At 42.9% G+C, this 21,882-nt stretch overlaps 1 protein-coding gene across 1 annotated transcript in view; it reads left to right on the top strand.

Annotated features, from left to right (window-relative positions):
• The first annotated feature begins 1,463 nt into the window (after positions 1–1,463).
• The window catches only part of LOC126065373 (cytochrome P450 4V2), a 34,380-nt gene continuing 13,961 nt past the window's right edge, over positions 1,464–21,882 (top strand). Inside the window, exons 1-5 of the mRNA XM_049865286.1 lie at positions 1,464–2,067; positions 9,327–9,439; positions 11,065–11,150; positions 11,926–12,116; positions 12,493–12,562. Coding sequence (XP_049721243.1) covers positions 1,857–2,067; positions 9,327–9,439; positions 11,065–11,150; positions 11,926–12,116; positions 12,493–12,562 — 671 coding nt within the window. The 5' untranslated portion in view covers positions 1,464–1,856. The remainder of the gene's footprint in view (positions 2,068–9,326; positions 9,440–11,064; positions 11,151–11,925; positions 12,117–12,492; positions 12,563–21,882) is intronic.

The following is a 21,882-nucleotide window of genomic DNA, read 5'->3' as shown; positions in this document are numbered from 1 at the left end:
CGACTCATAGCGACCCTATAGGACAGAGTAGACCTGCCCCACAGAGTTCCCAAAGAGCGCCTGGTGGATTCCAACTGTCAATCTCTTGGTTAGCACCCACAGCTCTTCACCACTACACCACCAGTGTTTCCGGCCTTACCATCCCCACCCACCACTGCCCTCGAGTCCATTCCGACTCATAGCGACGCTGTAGGACAGAGTAGACCTGCCCCACAGAGTTCCCAGAGAGCGCCTGGTGGATTCCAACTGTCAATCTCTCGGTTAGCAGCCACAGCTCTTCACCACTACACCACCAGTGTTTCCGGCCTTACCATCCCCACCCACCACTGCCCTCGAGTCCATTCTGACTCATAGCGACCCTATAGGACAGAGTAGAACTGCCCCACAGAGTTCCCAAAGAGCGCCTGGTGGTTTCCAACTGTCAATCTCTTGGTTAGCACCCATAGCCCTTAACCACTATGCCATCAGGGTTTCCTTCCAATTCATAGCGACCCTCTCTGACAGAGTAGAACTGCCCCATAGGGTTTCCTAGGCTACGATCTTCGTAGGGGCATATAGCCAGGTCTTTTCTCCCACAGAACAGCTGGTGCTTAGGGACCTGCTATTAGGAAAGGGACCCTCCTTGCCTAGCCGCTTTGTAAGAAGTATCACCTGTAGACAACACAGCCGACTCAGGACCGGGCACCTCCACCTGGAGAGGAAGAAACTGGTAGTCAGGGACACAGCCCCCGGGCAGAACTAGGGCATCCTTCTCACTGTCGTTTCCTTTTCTAAGTGGTTTGTCTTCCTAGAAGAGGGCGCTCGCGTTAATTACCGGCTTCTTATCAAATTCTCGGCTCACAGCACCCCCCCCCCGGCCCCCTTTCAGGGACCCTAACCCTTCACCCTGTCTTAGCGTCCCTTTCTAGTTCTCTTAGGGCCTGCCTCTACTTGGTCCCGAGGAAATTTGAAGGGCATCTCGATCACAACTACCTAATTCAGCTCTCCGGTGTCTCAGTCAGAGTCCTCTGACACCACATGAGAACTGGGTTCCTTGGGGTTGTGTACTCAAGGCTACACTAGGTCAAAGCAGGCTACTGCTCAATGGCCCTGACACAGACTCCCGGCCACAAGCCTCCGGGCCCAGCACTGCCAACTGCGCGAGCCAGTGTGAGGGTAGATGCCCAGCCGGAAAAACAGGCTTCAAAGGCTGACTTTCAGTCCAGACGCCTCTTTATCTTAATTTTAAAGCGGACTTCTCACCCCAGCTGATGTTCCCCATGCCCAAGCTCAGCACCCCAGGCCCTTGGGGCGCCCGAGGCTGGCTGCTTGCGAGAAGTCCTAAGCCCACCCCAAACTGCCCCAACATTTAACCTCCCTTCTCCTCCCGGCCACCCCAAATGCCTTCATTTGTGTTCACCACGGCCCGTGGAGCCGCAGAGGCTGCTTTCGCTTTCGCTTGGAGCGAGCTCCGAGGCCCGGGCGCAGGGCCCAGTAACTCCCCCGCGGGATGCGTCCTCCGCCAGCCTGCGTGGCCAGAGCCTGTCCCCAGGGCCGCGGCAGCCCCGGCAGCCCGAGTCGCGGGGCCCGAGGCTGCGCCCACGCCAGCCCCTGGATGGAGGCGTGAGCGCGCCTGGCGCCCCCGGCCCCCGAGGGCCAGGACTGCCCGCCACCCGCCACCTGCCACCGCCCCGCGCCCGCCCCCGCGTCCCGGCCACCGCCCCGCGATCATCACGGAGCCCGGGAGGCCGGACCCTGCCGCCGCCCCACCCTGTCCGGGGTCCCCGCCACCCTGCCCCGTGCCCGCCCCTGCGTCCAGCAGTCGCCCGACGCCCGCCCCCGGGTCCCTGTCCCCGCGCGGAGTGGGCCGCGACGCGATGGTGGAGCCCTGGCTGGTGCCCCTGGGGCAGAAGCTCCTGTGGGGCGCAGCGAGCGCCGTGCTCCTGGCCGGCGCCACCCTACTGCTGACCCTTCTGCAGATGCTGGCGAGCTACGCGCGGAAATGGCACCAGATGAGGCCGGTCCCGACCGTGGCCCGCGCCTACCCGCTGGTGGGCCACGCGCTGTTGTTGAAGGCGGACGGGAAAGGTAGGGACCACGCCCGCGCGGGGAGCCCGCAGGCCGCCAGGTGCCCCTTCTGCAGCCGGGGTCGCACAGTCCCGCTCGCCTTCTTACCCTCCCGCAACCCTGCCACTTGAGGTGTTGGCTGCTAGCAGAGGGAAGGTCTGTTACTTGTGGATTTTGCTAGGGCCACCCTCGCATCCCTTTCCATTCCCTCCCATCCCCTCCTATCCCGTCCCATCCCGTCCCGTCCCGTCCCATCCCAGACTTTCTCTTTGTGTATACCAGAGAATTGCAGTCTTTCCAAACGTGTCCATCTCCTTTTCCCAACTCATAGTTGTTCTGCTCTCAGAACCCTGCCTGCCTTTTCTCCTCTGTTGGCTTTAAAAAAAAAACCTTAACCCCGGAGCCTTTCTGCAACACAGCAAATGCTTTAATACTTAGTTTTGCTCTCCTTCCCCGCGCTTCTACTTGTGAAGGTAAGGGACTCACATCCTTTGGAGGCCCTTTTTTCCCCAAGACATCACAAGACCTGACCACCACTTTCATTTCTTCTTAGCTTTCGTATTTTAGTCTTAAGGAGATTGCAATATAGCAGTGAATAAACCATGCTGGCAGGACCTTTTGCAAAATTAAATGACAAGTTTCTAAAGCCTTATGTACTGAAGAGTGATTTTTTTTAATTGAAATTATCTTTTTGAAAGAGATAGACTTTTACTGTGTTTTGGTGATGAAAAAAAAATCACTTTAAGTTAGAGAGCTCTCAGAAGTACCTGATGTTTGCATTCCCGGTCATGGAGGAGGAATCCCATCACAGTTCTTCATTTTCGCAGTTGTGTAAGTTGAATTACACAGAGCTGAAAAGATTTGCCCAACATTCATATTTTAAAATGGACCCAGGACCAGAACCCAGTTCTTCCTCAGATTAATTACTAATAACTCCAGCATTAATCAACAGCATTAACTCTAGAGCTTGAATTATTTGACACTTTCCCACTTCTGTTCCCCCAATAAAAATAATGCTATCATTTCAAAGATGACAGGAATAAGATGAGGGCTTATGGGAATGTGTTCACAAAAACATTGAAAATGTTTTCTGGGAGAAGAAATCCAAATAAACTTTTCACCAATCAAGCATTCATATGACTCAAGTTTCCAGTGATCCAGCAACACATTTAGAAATACAAGACTCACGTTTGTAAAAGTTATCTTGCTTAATTAACACTAAAAGCAGGGCTAACCTCCCTTTGTAGCCTGAGTCTTCACGGTGTTAAAATACAGCTGTGTAGAATTATAGGTATCCCCCCCACCCACCCACCCGGGAAGTGATATTCCTAAGAAGTCTCATATTCTTTGGGGGAATTTTTTCAAGAAATATCTAGTGAACAAGACTTGTCTCAAAACCTGTGAGCTGGTGGGAGGATCTAAAGTAATTCTTTTCGGAGTTACTTTCTGAGTGAAAAGGATGACAGTAGACTCTTACAAAGGTGGACTTTTCAGCAAGTACTGGGTTTGGGCATCAAGACAAACCCTTTGCTCAGCTTCCAGCTTTGCAACTAACGAGATGGTTGACTTTGAGCTAATAGCTTAAAACTGCCTGTCAAAGTTTTTTTTCCTTACTTGTAAAAGTAACTGTACTGCAGAGTTATTTTAAGGATTAAATTTAAAGTGTGTAAATTTCCCAGACCACTGTCTAGAACTTGGTTAGAACCAGTTATTTAGGTTAATTAATTAGGTTAATAAATCAAGCGTTTATTGAGCCTCTGCTTTGTGCCCCACCGAGCAAAGTTAGGACATGAGAATATTTTAAGATATATTCCTTGTCTTCAATAGTCTAGTCTCTTACACAAGAGACCGTGCCCATCATTTTACAGATACTGTTCAAATTCTGTCCTCAATAATCTCACCTGGAATATTAACACTGGCTTCCAGTTGGCCTCTCAGACTCCATTCTCTTGGTCCTGCAGCCCATCGTGTCAGCTTCTGCCTTCCCCAGCTGCTACCAGCTGTAAGACCTGACATTTTCACACCGCTGATTCAGACTCCCCTGTCCCCTGACAGACAAGACCAAGGAAGGCAGCCCATTTGCATGATGCGGGATATTTTGACACTGGTGAATTTAACCAGCTATTTTCACAGCAGTGTTGACTACTGTCTTGACCAGGAGACAGTATGGTGCAGTGGCTAAGATGGCAAGTTCTGGCATCTGATTGCCTTTCGTACAAAACCAGTCTCCACCCTCTGCTAACCCATTGCCCTTGAGTCGATTCCAACTCATAGTGACCCTAAAGGACAGGGTAGAACTGCCCCACAGGGTTTCCAAGGAGTGCCTAGTGGGTTTGAACTGCTGACCTTTTGGTTATCAGCTATAGCTCTTAACCACTACGCCACCAGGGTTCCCCCCACCCCGCCGCCACTAGCTGTCTGCTACTGGGCAGTCACTTAACTGTGCGCAGTTTCCTTAACTGTTAAAGGACGATGATAATAGTGCCTTGCATATGGCTGTGGTGAAGCATAAAAAGTACAAACCAAAAAAAAAAAAAAAAAAAAACCATTGCAGCTAAGATGATTCCAACTCATAGCAACCCTATATGTAATAATAACGCATCTAAAATACTCAGCACAGAGGTGACATCATAACAGCCACAGCAAAGAAATGTGACGTAATAAATGGTGGCTCTTCCGGGATGTGAACTGATTACGAAGAGGACGGGCAACGCTTCCTTCTGTCACACATGAGGTCGGCATGAGTCGGGTCGGGGCCAACACTAGCAAAAATTATTATTGCATTTTAATGTGCCAAACTGTGCACTTCTTTTTGCCATTGTTGTTTCTTCATTATGTGCAGTAGTCATCCCTGAGTCTCAGCCCATCTCCCTCTGTACTTTGAGCAGCCTTCCTGAAACCCAGGGTTGAGGAACGGGGACAAGGTAAGCTTGTCTCTTGTGCACATTTATTGATACTGAAAGAGGACTGAAAATTTTAATGTTAAAAAAAAGAATACAATTGTTTTAATGATTTTTATTGTGCTTTAAATGAAAGTTTACAAATCAAGTCGGTCTGTCACACATAAACATATGTACACCTTACTACATACTCCCATTTACTCACCCCCTAATGAGACAGCCCGCTCCCTCCTTCCACTCTCTCTTTTCGTGTCCATTTTGCCAGCTTCTAACCCCCTCTACCCTCCCATCTCCTCTCCAGGCAGAAGATGCCAACATAGTCTCAAGTGTCCACCAGATCCAAGTAGCTCACTCTTCATCAGCATCTCTCTCCAACCCATTGTCCAGTCCAATCCATGTCTGATGAGTTAGCTTTGGGAATGGTTCCTATCCTGGGCCAAAAGAAGGTTTGGGGACCATGACCGCCGGGGTCCTTCTAGTCTCAGTCAGACCATTAGGTCTGGTCTTTTTATGAGAATTTGGGGGTCTGCATCCCATTGTTCTCCTACTCCCTCAGGGGTTCTCTGTTGTGTTCCCTGTCAGGGCAGTCATCGGTTGTGGCCAGGCACCATCTAGTTCTTCTGGTCTCAGGATGATGTAAGTCTCTAGTTCATGTAGCCCTGTCTCTTGGGCTCATAATTACCTTGTGACCTTGGTGTTCTTCAGTCTCCTTTGGTCCAGGTGGGTTGAGACTCATTGATGCATCTTAGATAGCCGCTTGCTAGCGTTTAAGACCCCAGACACCGCACTTCAAAGTGAGATGCAGACGGTTTCTTAATAGATTTTATTTTGCCAATTGACTTAGATGTCCCCTGAAGCCATAGTCCCCAAACCCCTGCCCCTGCTTTGCTCACCTTTGAAGCATTCAGTTTATTCAGGAAACTTCTTTGCTTTTGGTTTAGTCCAGTTGTGCTGACTTCCCCTGTATTGAGTGTTGAATACAATTTATTTTTAGAGCAGTTTTAGGTATAGATAAAAACTGTTCAGAAAGTACAGAGAATACCCACATATCCCTTCTTCCCCTTGCTCGCAGTTTCTCCTGATATTAACATCTTACCTTAGTCAGGAGGGATCAGTCCCTGGAGAAGGACATCATGCTTGGTAAAGTAGAGGGTCAGCGGAAAAGAGGAAGACCCTCAATGAGGTGGATTGACACAGTGGCTGCAACAGTGGGCTCAAGCATAACAATGATTATAAGGACAGCACAGGACTGGGTAGTTTCGTTCTGTTGTGCATATTGTGCATATGAGTCTGAACTGACTCCAGAGCACCTAACAACAACAACAACAAACACAACCTTAGCGAGGAACATTTGTTACAGCTGATGAACTGATACTGATACATAGTTGGCTGAAATCCATGGTTACATGAGGTTTAACTGTTGCATTGTAGAGTCCCGGTGGTTTTGACAAAGGCACAGTGTCATGTGTCCACCGTTATAGTATCATGCAGAACAGTTTCACTGCCCTTAAAACGTGCAGCTAAGCTAAGTCCACTTTCAAATAGCAACGCACAGCTTCAAGGGCAGTGCAGGTACCTTATAACAGAACATTTCCAATTTCTCCCTTCTGTCCCTAGTAACATTTCTGTCATACATTTATTTCACTTATCCATAAGGTATGACCATCTGCTGTATTATTGCTACTGTGATGGTTTGCTTTTCACGCTGTGTCAGTGTGTGCCTGGTGCCCAAATTACCATGTCAAAACAGCCCTGTCAAAATCTCAAGTACCATTGTAGTAGCTTCACCATGGGATTGGAGTTAGCCTTGTTCTTTGCCTGGAGAAACCCTGGGCACCCATACGCCTGCCAGTCACCCCTCCCTGCTAGATTTCACCAGCTGTGTAGTGAGACTTCTGCCCTGTTTCCTAATGTGTTACCATTTCCCCGGCTCGGGCTTGAATCCTCCCTTGACCTCAGTTTGTTTAACTTGGCCCTGGACAACCTTTCTAACTTTGCTAGGTCTTTCCTCTGATATCCGGACCTGTACCCCAGTCCTTCAGTCTCTGGGTGCTGTCGTGTGTTTCCATCCTGGTGGCACTAGTCGGTGTAGCATTCTCTGATTGGGAGTGTCCCCATTGCTTCACCACACCCACTGCCAAGCTGCACCCCCAGAGGAGGCCTCGTGCGTGTCCACACGGAAGGACTTGATGGCCGACTTTTCTGCACCACTGTGGATGCTCTAGTTGGGAATGACGGTCACCATTTCCCCACACCCAACACCAGGGCCAGCCATAACATAGGAACAGGGCCACAACCTGTCTGCATTGAATCCCAGCCTTTTTCTTACTCACAGAAGCCTTCGGTGGTCCCAGCATACCCAAATTATATGCATTGTCTTAGACAGTTTAGTGTCTTGCTGCTCCTCAACAGAAAGTTTCAGCTATTCTCCACAGACGATAAAAGAAACCAAACTCCCACAGCCGTGCCGTGCTCCAGCTTCGTCTCCTACTGTTACCCCTCCTGCCCCACTCCTACGCTTTGGCCACGTCACACTTATGGTGACATTTTAGACCTTCATGCTTCTGCTCAGCTGTTTCTGCTGCTAGGTTTGCATTCTTTCCCCAACCCCGACTTCCCTTTTGCTGCCTGTCAAAATCCAGATGACATCTTCATTGTGAAATCTCTCTAGTCCTCTCAGTCAGAACCAATAACTCCTCAGACTTAAACTTCTACTCCTGCACCCATTTCATTCTGTCTGGTATTGTGATGAGTTACGGATATGACTGTCTCTTGAGATTTTAAGTTCCTTGGGAGTAGGGATCAGATCCTTTAGAGGTTCTCGTTGGATGTTAGTGGAATGCATGTGTGACCTAAGGTACTTCTGTCATAGTCATTCTTGATTTCGGGACATGTAACAGAAAACTTGTCTGATTAACTTTAATATTCCTCTTATCTAATCCCTGTATTGCCTTCCTTGTTACTCAGTAACCCTTTTTGGCTCAATAATTCTTACATTCACGTCCACGTTTTTGTTATATTTCCAAAGCCTCAATTTCACCTCCTGAAGTCTTAAATTATGAACTTTTTCCCCCTGTGTTAAACAGAATAGAGAGACCAGCCAGTCATTTATGTATTTGTGATGTGTGTGCTCCTCTACAACTTAACATGTTTTTTAACTTACAGCATTCTTCCTACCCTCTAGCTTCAGAAAAACAAAACTCCCTTCTTTATAAAAACATTTTTTTTGTTTTGAAATAATTTTAGATTTACAGAAAAGTTGCAAAAGTAGTACAGAGAACTCTTGTATACCCTTCATCCAGTTTTCGCCAACCCGAACATCTTGCATAACCATAGTACAGTTATCAACAGCAGGAAATTAACATTGGGACATATACACATAATATAAATAAACAAATAGAGAAAGCTCTTCCTTACAGGAGAATTGCAATTAACGATTGTAGGCAAAGTGAAAGAAATACAAAATTACCACTAGGTAAACACTACAGGATGCTTGGTTCATTTTATTGGAGAACAGTTTGTAAAATCCGAGACCTGGGTGCTAGCACAGGACAAGGAGCCAAAAATCTGGTTTGTAGTATCAGAGACGTCTTCCTGGGGAAACCATATTTAAGATGACACTTAAAGAATCAGTAGGTGTTATTAGACAAAAAGCAGGGAGAACAGAGTTTTCCACAAAGAGAAGAGGTTCTACAAAGGCTCTGAGGCCCTTGAGAGGTAGAAGATAGATAGTTGTTGTTGTTAGATGCCATCAAATCAGCTCTGACTCAGAACGACCCCATGTACAACAGAATAAAACACTGCCCCGTCCTCCATCATCCTCATAATTGTTGTTATGCTTGAGTTCATTGTTGCAACCACTGTGTCAATCCATCTTGTTGAGGGTCTTCCTCTTTTCTGCTGACCCTCTACTTTATAGAGAGTTGAAGAGAAGCACGTTCTAAGGCTGGAGTCGGAGGACGGCATTTTCCTTCTGTGGAAGGACAGCATAAGGCAAGGCCCAGAGAAATGAACCAGCCCCAGGGGTTCCTGGGAAATGCACACAACGCCATTGCTACTGTCATAGCATCGTCCCCTCACCAAGCTGCCAGTGTTTGACATTTTCACAATTAACCAGCTATTTCATACGTGCTATCTCATTTAACACTCATAATTAAATCGTTTGATAAGGATCAGTTGGTTTACCTTTAAGACATGAGAGACCTGGGAGACATTAAGTGATTTACCCAACGTAAGTGTCCTTCCTTTCTTCCTCTTCCTTCCTTCCTTCTTCCCTCCCTTGCTGTCTTCCTCTGTCCCTCCCTCCCTTCCAAAACGCATAATAAGGAACTTCGTACAAAATTATCACCTTGATTGAATTTAAAATTGAATTCCTCCCAGAATATTTTCAGCAGATAATTCAGTACTCTGAAGAATACCGATACATGCCACTGCTGAAACTCTGGATGGGGCCAGTGCCAATGGTGGTCCTTTACAAGGCAGAGAACGTGGAGGTGGGTGTGTGATGAATATGGCCAGTATTTCACCGGATATTAGGTGCTGTGAGAATCTCATCAGAATAAATGTTTTTAAAATGTCTTTTTATTTAATTGAATTCAGGATATAGAGCTTTTCATTAAAAACTTTAGGCGATGTAGGTGCCATGCAATGCTTTCCAGACGTTGTCTAAATCCTGGAGAAGATAACACCTCCAGATAACCTGTGCACATTTGTTACCAGGTCCCAGTATATTGTTTTCCTTTTGGAAAATCTGCAAAAGCATATAGTTTTATGAAACCATAAATAAACTATAAACAGATTATTCTACAAGGTGAGACTATGCCATGTTACAAGCACCATTTAAGGCTTCAGAAATACAAGATTACTAAGACAGGGGTGTTTCCCTCAAGGTACCCAGAGTCTATTGTTATACCCATTATAAATTTATTGCTACAAATTAATTTTGCCTAAAGGAGAATCCTAATCTGATATTAATAGGACAGGTATTGTTAATTCATGCTATTGAAATTACTCCACAAAAAAATGCATTTCTTAGAGTAAAAAAATTAGTATTATAGAATATAATCTTAATATATATCTTGCATATATTTCTCAACTCAGAGAAAACTGTATGCTTCATTGCATGCTTTATCTAATGAGCTGAAGTATGATTTGGAAAGTTAGAACATTGAGCAAAAGAAGAGATTCCTCATGTTCTCTTCATCATCATTATGCCAGGTTTCTCCTAGGAAGAAACACTTCTTATTTGAATTATTGTGACACTGGGGAAATTATTTTGTGGTCTGATGAGAAAAGGATTTGAATCAGGGGGTAAAAATGAGATAAACAGAACTTCTCTTAGTGGAAAAAAGTTAAAAGCAGAATTTCCTAGGGAATAATCTTTCCAGTTATGGTGGTAAAAGTGTTGGGGTTTCTCTTGTACAACACTCCAGAATCCCAATCCCGAGAAGATGGTGAGGGGACTAGGCATAGGATCTCAGCTACTGCTGACCCCATATAAGTCAGGTAGGTACGTGTGGGTAGAGCAGTGTCCAGAGTAGGGCACTCAAGCCAGATGCCGGGAACGTTCTGTGCTCAGTCCTGGATGTGCATCTCTTCCCCACTTCCCTTTGACTCCAGGTGGTCCCATCCACACCCATGGCTCCCAATGGTATCTGTACACTGGACCCATGTGAATGTTTATCCCCAGCTCAGGGCTTTATCCTGAGCTTCTGTCCTACTTTCAAATTGTGACAACTGGAATTCCTGAAAATCAACATACCTGAAAATGAGCTATGATTTCCGTCCCCCCAGATGTGATCATCTGCCAGATTCACTTCTACCTACTAATGGTCCGTTTCCTAGTTGTTCCCTAGTTCCAGTCATCTTGGACATTTTTTGTTCTCACATCTTCATTTTGCCCCCAAGACTGAATGACAGTTGTATGTTCAAAAACTAATTGAATTTCTTTTAGATGCAGAAATAAAAATGAATCTCAGAGAAAATACTGTCTTCAAATTCATTATGAAAATTTTACCTTAAAGTAGTTGTATTCTAGCCAGGTATGCTTATAACTGAAGTCTTTTTTTGCTATCTGCAAATCTCTCAAATTAAAAAATTTTTCTTTTCTTTTTCTAAGGTAATTTTAACTAGTTCAAAGCAAATTGACAAATCGTCTATGTACAAGTTCCTAGAACCATGGCTTGGCCAAGGACTTCTTACAAGGTAGGCCAGCATAAATTTGTAAAGCTGTCTCTTGGAAACAATTACTTCCATGTGTAACCAGATGAAGTTGACACAGGTGGCTTTCCTGTAGCATGACTGTGCTAGCCAGAAGTAGGGGAGACGTTGGAGGAGACGTCTGGCAAACAGTGGAGCTTTGACAGGGAGTTTAGACAAGCTGGAATCCAGGGTGTTTGGTAATCTCCAGCCACTGGATTCAACGTGATTACTACCAGTGCTCAGAATTAGAAAGTCCTGATGTATGAGTGAAGTAAAGCAAAGGAGAGTTTGAAGCAGGGAAATCTTGAAAACCCAAACAAAAAGGTAGTCAGCAACAGAGAATTATACTAAGCACAGTGAACTCAGTCTTTGAACTGGCATCCAGAAATAGGACTCCATCCTCTGAGAGAAGATCTAGCAAGAGAAAGGCCAGGACCCTCCTAGGGAATCTGGAGAACTCCAACTCAGTGGAGATCCAGGTAGAGTTATGGAGCATATGGGTCATGATTCATGCTTCTAGAAACTTACATACTTAAATTCTTTAGTTGCTGTGAATGTTATTTTCAATATTAGTAATATAGAACAAAGTCCAAAATATCCACATCCTGTAACTATATGAATATTGTATGTGTGTTCTTTTGTCATTCTGAGCAAAGCATTTGAGAATCTGTAGATCATACCATTTCAGGAAAATTTGATGACTTGGATATATTTATGCTCTGCTTGCTTTGGATGTTGTGTCTTTTTTTAAATTTATAAACGCGTATTTTATTTCTAGTACTGGAAACAAATGGCGCACCAGGAGAAAAATGTTAACACCCGCCTTCCATTTTACAATTCTGGAGGATTTCTTAGACGTTATGAATGAACAAGCAGATATATTGGTTAATAAGCTTGAAAAACATGTTAACCAAGAGGCATTTAACTGCTGTTTTTACATCACCCTCTGTGCCTTGGATATAATCTGTGGTAAGTCTCATTGTATGGTTTCTAAAGCTATGGTGTAAAGATAAAATGGCCCAAATAGAAAATAAACGTTGGCAAATGAGGAGACCTGGATTCTTCAGGGAGGTCCCACCACTAAGTCAGAAGTCTGAGAAGCAACAGCCACTCCTGGGGGAACGGACAGAGCAGGCACAGGGCCAAAGTGCCAGGGAAGAACAAAGAAAGAACAGAAATAGGGAGCAGGAGAGGCAGAAGGTACGAGAGGGAAAAGCGGGAAGAACAATTATAAATATATACAACCAGAACAGAGTTCATGTCTTCTTAAAAGTGCCTGCCACTGCAAACATAAATAAAGATATGTGCATGAGTCAAGTGAATGCCTCTCACCTGTGTTTTATAGAAACAGCTATGGGGAAGAATATCGGTGCTCAAAATAATGGTGATTCCGACTACGTCCGTGCTGTTTATAGGTAAATGAAGTTATTTCAATTATTTTTTAAATTATTATTGATATGGGCTTTAAAAAGTTATTGCTGATAATTTTTGCCTGAGTAGTGCCTTTTTTATTGCTTCAAATGAGATATTAGCCTAGTCATTTAGGAGTATGTTTTAACAGTGGAGGAATGGTAATGTAAATTATGGCATGTGCAGAGTACGCTGTAATTCAAAATGACTATTTTGTAATATATTCAGAAGTACTTAGAAGGCGGGGCCAAGATGGCTGACTAGGTAGAAGCTACCTCAGATCCCTCTTGCAACAAAGACTCGGAAAAACAAGTGAGTCGATCACATACATGACAATCTACAAACCCTGACCATCAAACACAGATCTAAAGAGTTGACCTGAGTGACAGAGACTGAGAACGAGCAACCACGGGGAAGCAATAACTGTTTTCGGAGCCTGGAGCCAGCGTCCCAGTTAGAAAACCTTGGTGCCAGGCTTTGGACTGGGCGCAGGAAAGCTGAGCATGGCATCCTGAGACGGCGCAAGTCACCGGGAGGCAGCGACTGGTTTTGGAGCCTGAAGCGTGGCATCCCAGCCGGGGAACCTTGGTGCTGGGCTTTGGACTAGGAGCTGAAGACCTGACCATGGCTTCTGAGACAGCACAAGCACAGGACATGGGCCTGACACTCGAGGACAATCTGGACCCAGCCAACACGCACAGGCTACACACCCCTCGGGAATCTCAGATAAAACAGTTATCACCAAACAAGATAAGTAACTTTGCCTATATTCTGGGGTGCTACTCTCTCCTATCTACCTGATCCCTCCCCTCCCCTTCCCAGGCGGCTTCATTAACAGTGGAATTTCCTGAGCCAGAGAGTGAAGTGCTCTGTGGTTTTTGTTTTATTTTTTTTGGTCTTTTCCAAAACCCAGGGACCAAAAATCCTTCCCAGACTTCCCGAAATTGGACTAAAAATACAGAACCAGCTTCAGCCAAGCATATGTCATCCACAGTTTTGGGCTTTCATCCCTACAGGGAACAAGGTGGCTATTATAATGCAAAGGCAATTCTGATAGTGATCTGACTGTAATTGTTTTAGCGGATTACTGGAAAGACAAGTTTCCCAGGTCTGATATCTCTGGGTAATAAACAGAGCCCTCACTGACCCACAACGGGGAACTGAGGGCTGAAGCTCCCCCTAGACCACCTAGCTTCCTGCCTTAGGGTTCTAGGGATGGTGACACCTACCAATCTGTAGAGGTACATGCATTGGGTGCCTAAGGTGCAGCTGCAAAGCCCACCCACCAAAGTGCTTTAGGAATAGAGACACACCTACCTCACTGGCACTTGCGGGAAGCCTGTCAGCATCCTGCCCCCCCTGGAGTGTGACCCCCTGCTGCTACTAGAATCTGGTGCATACAACTAGCAGCACTACTCCTCTAGGTGGATAGGTGACAGTCTGCACCACACCCCTGGTGACCCCAAATCAGATTCTACTCAAGAATAGTGAATGGACTCTTAGGCTTATATATCTGGTAACAGCCCAAACCAGCTGGTAAGAGGACATAAGTGATTCAAGGGCTACAACACTCAAGACAGTGCAATCTAGTAGCCCATCTACGTAAATTGAAAGAAAACAAGATAAGACTCAGTGAGCAAATATAAAATAAATCACCACAATATCTTATAGATGACTCGGAGACAGCAGTCGATATCAAACCACATAAAGAAGCAGACCATGACTGCTTCTACAACTCCCCAAATTTAAGAATCAAAATCTTTCCCAAATGAAGATACAATCCTGGAATTGCCAGATGCAGAATATAAAAAACTAATTTACAGAATGCTTCAAGACATCAGGGATGACCTCATAAATGAAATAAGGTAATCTACAGAAAAAGCCAAGGAACACACTGACAAAGCAGTTGAAGAAATCAAAAAGATTATTCAAGAACGTAGTGGAAAAATTAATAAGCTGCAAGAATCCATAGAGAGACAGCATTCAGAAATCCAAAAGATTAACAATAAAATTACAGAATTAGATGACGCAATAGGAAACCAGAGGCGCAGACTCGAGCAATTGGAATGCAGAGTGGGAGATCTAGAGGACCAGGGAATTGACACCAAAATAAAAAAAAAAAAATTTTTTTTTATAAAGCTGAAAAAAAATCAGATAAAAGAATTTTAAAAAATGAAGAAACCCTAAGAATCATGTGGGACTCTATCAAGAAGAATAACTTGCATGTGATTTGAGTTCCAGAACAGAGAGAGATAACAGAAAATATAGAGAGAATAGTTGAAGATCTGTTGGCAGAAAACTTCCCTGACATAATGAAAGACGAAAGGATGTCTATCCAAGATGCTCATCGAACCCCATTCAAGATTGATCCAAAAAGAAAATCAATAAGACATATTATCAACAAACTTGCCAAAACCAAAGATAAAGAGAAAATTTTAAAAGCAGCCAGGGATAAAAGAAAGGTCTCCTACAAAGGAGAATCAATAAGTTCAGACTACTCAGCAGAAACCATGCAGTCAAGAAGGCAATGGGATGACATATACAGAGCACTGAAGGAGAAAAACTGCCAGCCAAGGATCATATATCCAGCAAAACTCTCCCTCAAATATGAAGGTGAAATTAAAACCTTTACAGATAAACACAAGCTTAGAGAATTTGCAAAAACCAAACCAAAGCTACAAGAAATACTAAAGGAAATTGTTTGGTCAGAAAGTCAATAATATCAGACACCAGCACAACACAAGGTCACAGAACAGAACATCCTGATATCAACTCTAATAGGGAAATCACAAAAACAAATTAAGATTAATTTTTAAAAAGAAAAAAATGCTCAAACAGGGAATCATTGAAGTCAATATGTAAAAGATCACAATAATCAAAAAGAGGGACTAAATACAGGAGGCATAGAACTGCCATATGGAGAGGAAAACAAGGCGATATAGGACAATAGAAGTTAGGTTTTTACTTAGAACAATAGGAGTAAATATTAAGGTAACCACAAAGAGGTCTAACAATTCCATAACTCAAAATAAAAACCAAGAAAAACATAACAACTCAGCAAACATAAATTCAACTACTATGAAAATGAGGAACACACAATTTACAAAGGAAAACATCTCAGCACAAAAAAGTAAGTGGAAAACTGAAATTGTCAGCAACACACACAAAAAGGCATCAAAATGACAGCACATACTTATCTATAATTGCGCTGAATGTAAAAGGACTAAATTCACCAATAAAGAGACAGAGAGTCGCAGACTGGATAAAGAAACACGATCCATCTATATGCTGCCTACAAGAGACACACCTTAGGCTTAGAGACACAAACAAACTAAAACTCAAAGGATGGAAAAAAATATATCAAGCAAACGACAAGCAAAAAAGAGCAGGAGTAGCAATATTAATTTCTGACAAAATAGACTTTAAAGTTAAATCCACCACGAAGGATAAAGGAGGACACTACGTAATGATTAAAGGGACAATTGACCAGGAAGATATAACCATATTAAATATTTATGCACCCAATGATAGGGTGCAAGATACATAAAACAAACTTTAACAAAACTGAAAAGTGAGATAGACACCTCCACAATTATAGTAGGAGACTTCAACACACCACTTTTGGAGAAGGACAGGACTTCCAGTAAGAAGCTCAATGGAGACACGGAAGACCTAATTGCTACAATCAACCAACTTGACCTCATAGACTTATACAGAACACTCCACCCAACAGCTGCAAAGTATACTTTTTTTTCTAGCGCACATGGAACATTTTCTATAATAGACCACATATTAGGTCATAAAAGAAACCTTTGCAGAATCCAAAACATGGAAATATTACAAAGCATCTTCTCAGAACACAAGGCCATAAAAGTGGAAATCAATAACAGAAAAATCAGGGAAAAGAAATCAAATACTTGGAAGCTGAACAATATCCTGCTCAAAAAAGACTCGGTTATAGAAGACATTAAGGAGGGAATAAAGAAATTCATAGAATGCAATGAGAATGAAAACACTTCCTATCAAAACCTCGGGACACAGCAAAAGCAGCAGTCAGAGGTCAATTTATATCGATAAACGCACACATACAAAAAGAAAAAAGAGCCAAAATCAGAGAACTGTCCCTACAACTTGAACAAATAGAAAGTGAGCAACAAAAGAATCCATCAGGCACCAGAAGAAAACAAATAATAAAAATTAGAGCTGAACTAAATGAATTAGAGAACAGAAAAACAATTGAAAGAATTAACAAAGCCAAAAGCTGGTTCTTTGAAAAAATTAACAAAGTTGATAAACCATTGGCCAGACTGACTAAAGAAATACAGGAAAGGAAACAACCCGAATAAGAAACGAGGTGGGCCACATCACAACAGACACAACTAAAATTAAAAGAATCATATCAGATTATTAAGAAAAATTGTATTTGAACAAATTTGCAAACCTAGAAGAAATGGATGAATTCCTAGAAAAACACTACCTACCTGAACTAACACAATCAGAAATAGAACAACTAAATAGGCCCATAAACAAAAAAAGAGATTGAAAAGGTAATCAAAAAACTCCCAACAAAAAAAAGCCCTGGCCCGGATGGCTTCACTGCAGAGTTCTACGAAACTTTCAGAGAAGAGTTAACACCACTACTACTAAAGATATTTCAAAGCATAGAAAATGATGGAATACTACCTAACTCATTCTATGAAGCCACCATATCTCTGATACCAAAACCAGCTAAAGACACCACAAGAAAAGAACATTACAGACCTATATCCCTCATGAACATAGATGCAAAAATCCTCAACGTAATTCTAGCCAATAGAATTCAAGAACATATCAAAAAATAATCCACCACGACCAAGTGGGATTTATACCAGGTATGCAAGGCTGGTTTAATACTAGAAAAACCATTAATGTAATCCACCATATAAATAAAAGAAAAGACAAAAACCACATGATCTTATCAATTGATGCAGAAAAGGCATTTGGCAAAGTCCAACACCCATTCATGATAAAAACTCTCACCAAAATAGGAATAGAAGGAAAATTCCTCAACATAATAAAGGGCATCTTTATACAGAGCCAACAGCCAACATCACTCTAAATGGAGAGAGCCTGAAAGCGTTTCCCTTGAGAACGGGAACCAGACAAGGATGCCCTTTATCACCGCTCTTATTCAACATTGTGCTAGAGGTCCTAGCCAGAGCAATTAGGCTAGACAAAGAAATAAAGGGCATCTGGATTGGCAAGGAAGAAGTAAAATTATCTCTATTTGCAGATGAGATGATGTTATACACAGAAAACCCTAAGGAATCCTCCAGAAAATTACTGAAACTAATAGAAGAGTTTGGCAGAGTCTCAGGTTGTAAGATAAACATACAAAAATCACTTGGATTCCTCTACATCAACAAAAAGAACATCGAAGAGGAAATAACCAAATCAATACCATTCACAGTAGCCCCCAAGAAGATAAAATACTTAGGAATAAATCTTACCAAAGATGTAAAAGACCTACACAAAGAAAACTACAAAGTACTAGTGCAAGAAACTAAAAAGGACCTACATAAGTGGAAAAACATACCTTGCTCATGGATAGGAAGACTTAACATAGTAAAAATGTCTATTCTACCAAAAGCCATCTATACATACAATGCACTTCCGATCCAAATTCCAGTGACATTTTTTAAGGAGACGGAGAAACAAATCACCAACTTCATGTGGAAGGGAAAGAAGCCCCAGATAAGTAAAGCATTACTGAAAAAGAAGAAGAAAATGGGAGGCCTCACTCTACCTGATTTTAGAACCTATTATACAGCCACAGTAGTCAGAACAGCCTGGTACTGCTACAACAACAGGCACATAGACCAATGGAACAGAATTGAGAACCCAGATATAAATCCATCCACATATGAACAGCTGACATTTGACAAAGGCCCAGTGTCAGTTAATTGGGGAAAAGATAGTCTTTTTAACAAATGGTGCTGGCATAACTGGATATCCATTTGCAAAATAATGAAACAGGACCCATACCTCACACCATGCACAAAAACTAACTCCAAGTGGATCAAAGACCTAAACATAAAGACTAAAATGATAAAGATCATGGAAGAAAAAATAGGGACAACCTTAGGAACCCTAATACAAGGCATAAACAGGATACAAAACCTTACCAAAAATGATGAAGAGAAACCAGGTAACTGGGAGCTCCTAAAAATCAAACACCTATGCTCATTTAAGACTTCACCAAAAGAGTAAAAAGACCACTAACAGACTGGGAAAAAGTTTTCAGCTATGACATCTCGGTCCAGCGCCTGATCTCTAAAATCTATATGATTCTGTTAAAACTCAACCACGAAAAGACAAAAAACCCAATCAAAAAGTGGGCAAAGGATATGAACACGCACTTCACTAAAGAAGATATTCAGGCAGCTAACAGATACTTGAGAAAATGCTCTTGATCATTAGCCATTAGAGAAATGCAAATTAAAACTATGATGAGATTCCATCTCACTCCAACAAGGCTGGCATTAATCCAAAAAACACAAAATAATAAATGTTGGAGAGGCTGCGGAGAAATTGGAACTCTTATACACTGCTGGTGGGAATGTAAAATGGTACAACCACTTTGGAAATCTATCTGGCGTTTTCTTAAAAAGTTAGAACTACCGTACAGCTCAGAAATCCCACTCCTCGGAATATACCCTAGAGAAATAAGACCCTTCACACGAACAGATATATGCACACCCATGTTTATTGCAGCTCTGTTTACAATAGCAAAAAGCTGGAAGCAACCAAGGTGTCCATCAGCAGATGAATGGGTAAATAAATTATGGTGTATTCACACAATGGAATACTACGCTTCGATAAAGAACAGTGACGAATCTGTGAAACATTTCATAACATGGAGGAACCTGGAAGGCATTATGCTGAGTGAAATTAGTCAGATGCAAAAGGACAAATATTGTATAAGACCACTATTATAAGATCTTGAGAAATAGTATAAAGTGAGAAGAACACCTCCTTTTGTGGTTAAGGGGCGGGGGGAGGGAGGGAGGGTGGGAGAGGGTTATTTACTGATTAGTTAGTAGATAAGAACTACTTTAGGTGAAGGGAAGGACAATACTCAATACACGGAAAGTCAGCTCAACTGGACTGGACAAAAAGCAAAGAAGTTTCTGGGATAAACTGAATGCTTCAAAGGTCAGCGGAGCAAGGGCGGGGGTTTGGGGACTATGGCTTAAGGGGACTTCTAAGTCAATTGGCAAAATAATTCTATTATGAAAACATTCTGCATCCCACTTTGAAGTGTGGCATCTGGAGTCTTAAATGCTAACAAGCAGCCATCTAAGATGCATCAGTTGGTCTCAACCCACCTGGATCAAAGGAGAATGATGATCACCAAGGTCACACGATAACTATGAGCCCAAGAGACAGAAAAGGCCACATGAACCTGAGACTTACATCGTCCTGAGACCAGAAGAACTAGATGGTGCCCGGCCACAGCCGATGACTGCCCTGACAGGGAGCACAACAGAGAACCCCTGAGGGAGCAGAACAGTGGGATGCAGACCCAAAATTCTCATAAAAAGACCAGACTTAATGGTCTGACTGAGACTAGAGGAATACCAGCGGTCATGGTCCCCAAACCTTCTGTTGGCCCAGGACAGGAACCATTCCCAAAGACAACTCATCAGACATGGAAGGGACTGGACGATGGGTTGGAGAGAGATGCTGATGAGGATTGAGCTACTTGCATCAGGTGGACACTTGAGACTGTGGTGGCATCTCCTGTCTGGAGGGGAGATGGGAGGGTAGAGGGGGTTAGAAACTGGCAAAACCGGCACAAAAGGAGGGACTGGAAGGAGGGAGTGGGCTGATTCATTAGGGGGGAGAGTAAGTGGGAGTATGGAGTAATGTGTATATAAGCTTATATGTGACAGGCTGACTTGATTTGTAAACTTTCACTTAAAGCACAATAAAAATTATTTAAAAAAAAAAGGAGTACTTATATCATGATGCTAAGTGGTAAAAGAAAGATGTAAACAATTTTATGGAATATGACCACTAAGTATAAGAAGTATTCATAGAAAAAAGATGGGAAGATACCATACCAGAATGTTAGCTGTGATTGTCATTGTTTTGTGTATATACTTCTTTTTCATTGTGTTATCATTTGTTCTTTATTCTACTTTCCTGTATTTTCTATACTGAGTATATATTTTTTTTGTAATTTAAACAATCAATTTTACTTTAAAAATTGTTCATAGTTATTCAGGTATTAAGAGGCAGGGCCAAATATCCTATCTTTGAACCCTCTCCTCATTTTACTTCATTTCAATAAGTATTTATTGAGTATCTACAATGTGCCAATCATTGCACGAGGTAGTTACTAGTTGTTGCATTGATTACGACTCATGGAGACCCCATGTGTGCAGAGTATAATGCTCCATAGAGTTTTCAAGGCTCTGACCTTTTGGAAGCAGATCACCAGGCCTAACTTCCAAGCCACCTGCGGGTGGATCACCAGCCTTTCTGCTAGCAGTTGAGTGCTTAACCATATGCTCCCACATACTCTACTAGTTATATGTTGTTGTGTGTTGTTGAGTCAATTCTGACTTACAGCAACTCCAGGACAGAATAGAACTGCCCCATAGGTTGTAAATCTTTACAGGAGCAGATCACCAGGTTTTTTCTCTCACAGAGCCACAGGTGGGTTCAAACCCACTGGTTAGCAGCTGAGCCCTTAACTATTGTGCCACCAGAGCTCCTTCCAATAGTTACATAGTGGTACATAAAACAGACAGAGTAGTGTGGGAGATAAGCAATAAACAAATATATATAAACTTACAAATTGAGATAATTGCTTAGAAAGAAAAGACCAAGTTGACATTAGAGAGAAAACCAGGAATAAGTCATACAGGTTGTGTGGTGTGGGGAGGCCTCTCTGAAGAGCTGGTCTAAGCTGGTGCTGAAGGAGGAGACCATGCAGGGTCTTCCTGCTCCGTCACTGGAAACGATGAGGGAGGGACTAAGGAAGGCCATGGGACAGGTAAAAGAGGGCAGCCAGGCGTTTTCTTTCACTCCAGGAAAGAGACCAAAACAAATGAATGTGCATTAGAAAGAAGTGAATAAGGCAATCACAACATGACAAATACTGTATGATTTCACTAATACGAAGTACCTGGAATATGCAAATGTATAGATATCAGAGCTTAATAGTGGTTACAGGGGAGGAGAAATGGAGAAAGGGGGAAATCGTTGTTTAGGTAGCACGGAGTTTTTGTGAATGGGGGTGGAAAATTTGACCACTGATATTGGGGATGGTTGCACA

Source organism: Elephas maximus, chromosome 22, assembly GCF_024166365.1.
Source record: "Elephas maximus indicus isolate mEleMax1 chromosome 22, mEleMax1 primary haplotype, whole genome shotgun sequence".
In the NCBI taxonomy this organism is placed as follows: domain Eukaryota; kingdom Metazoa; phylum Chordata; class Mammalia; order Proboscidea; family Elephantidae; genus Elephas; species Elephas maximus.
The sequence above is the reverse complement of the archived record's forward strand: the minus strand, read 5'-3'. Positions and strand labels throughout refer to the sequence as shown.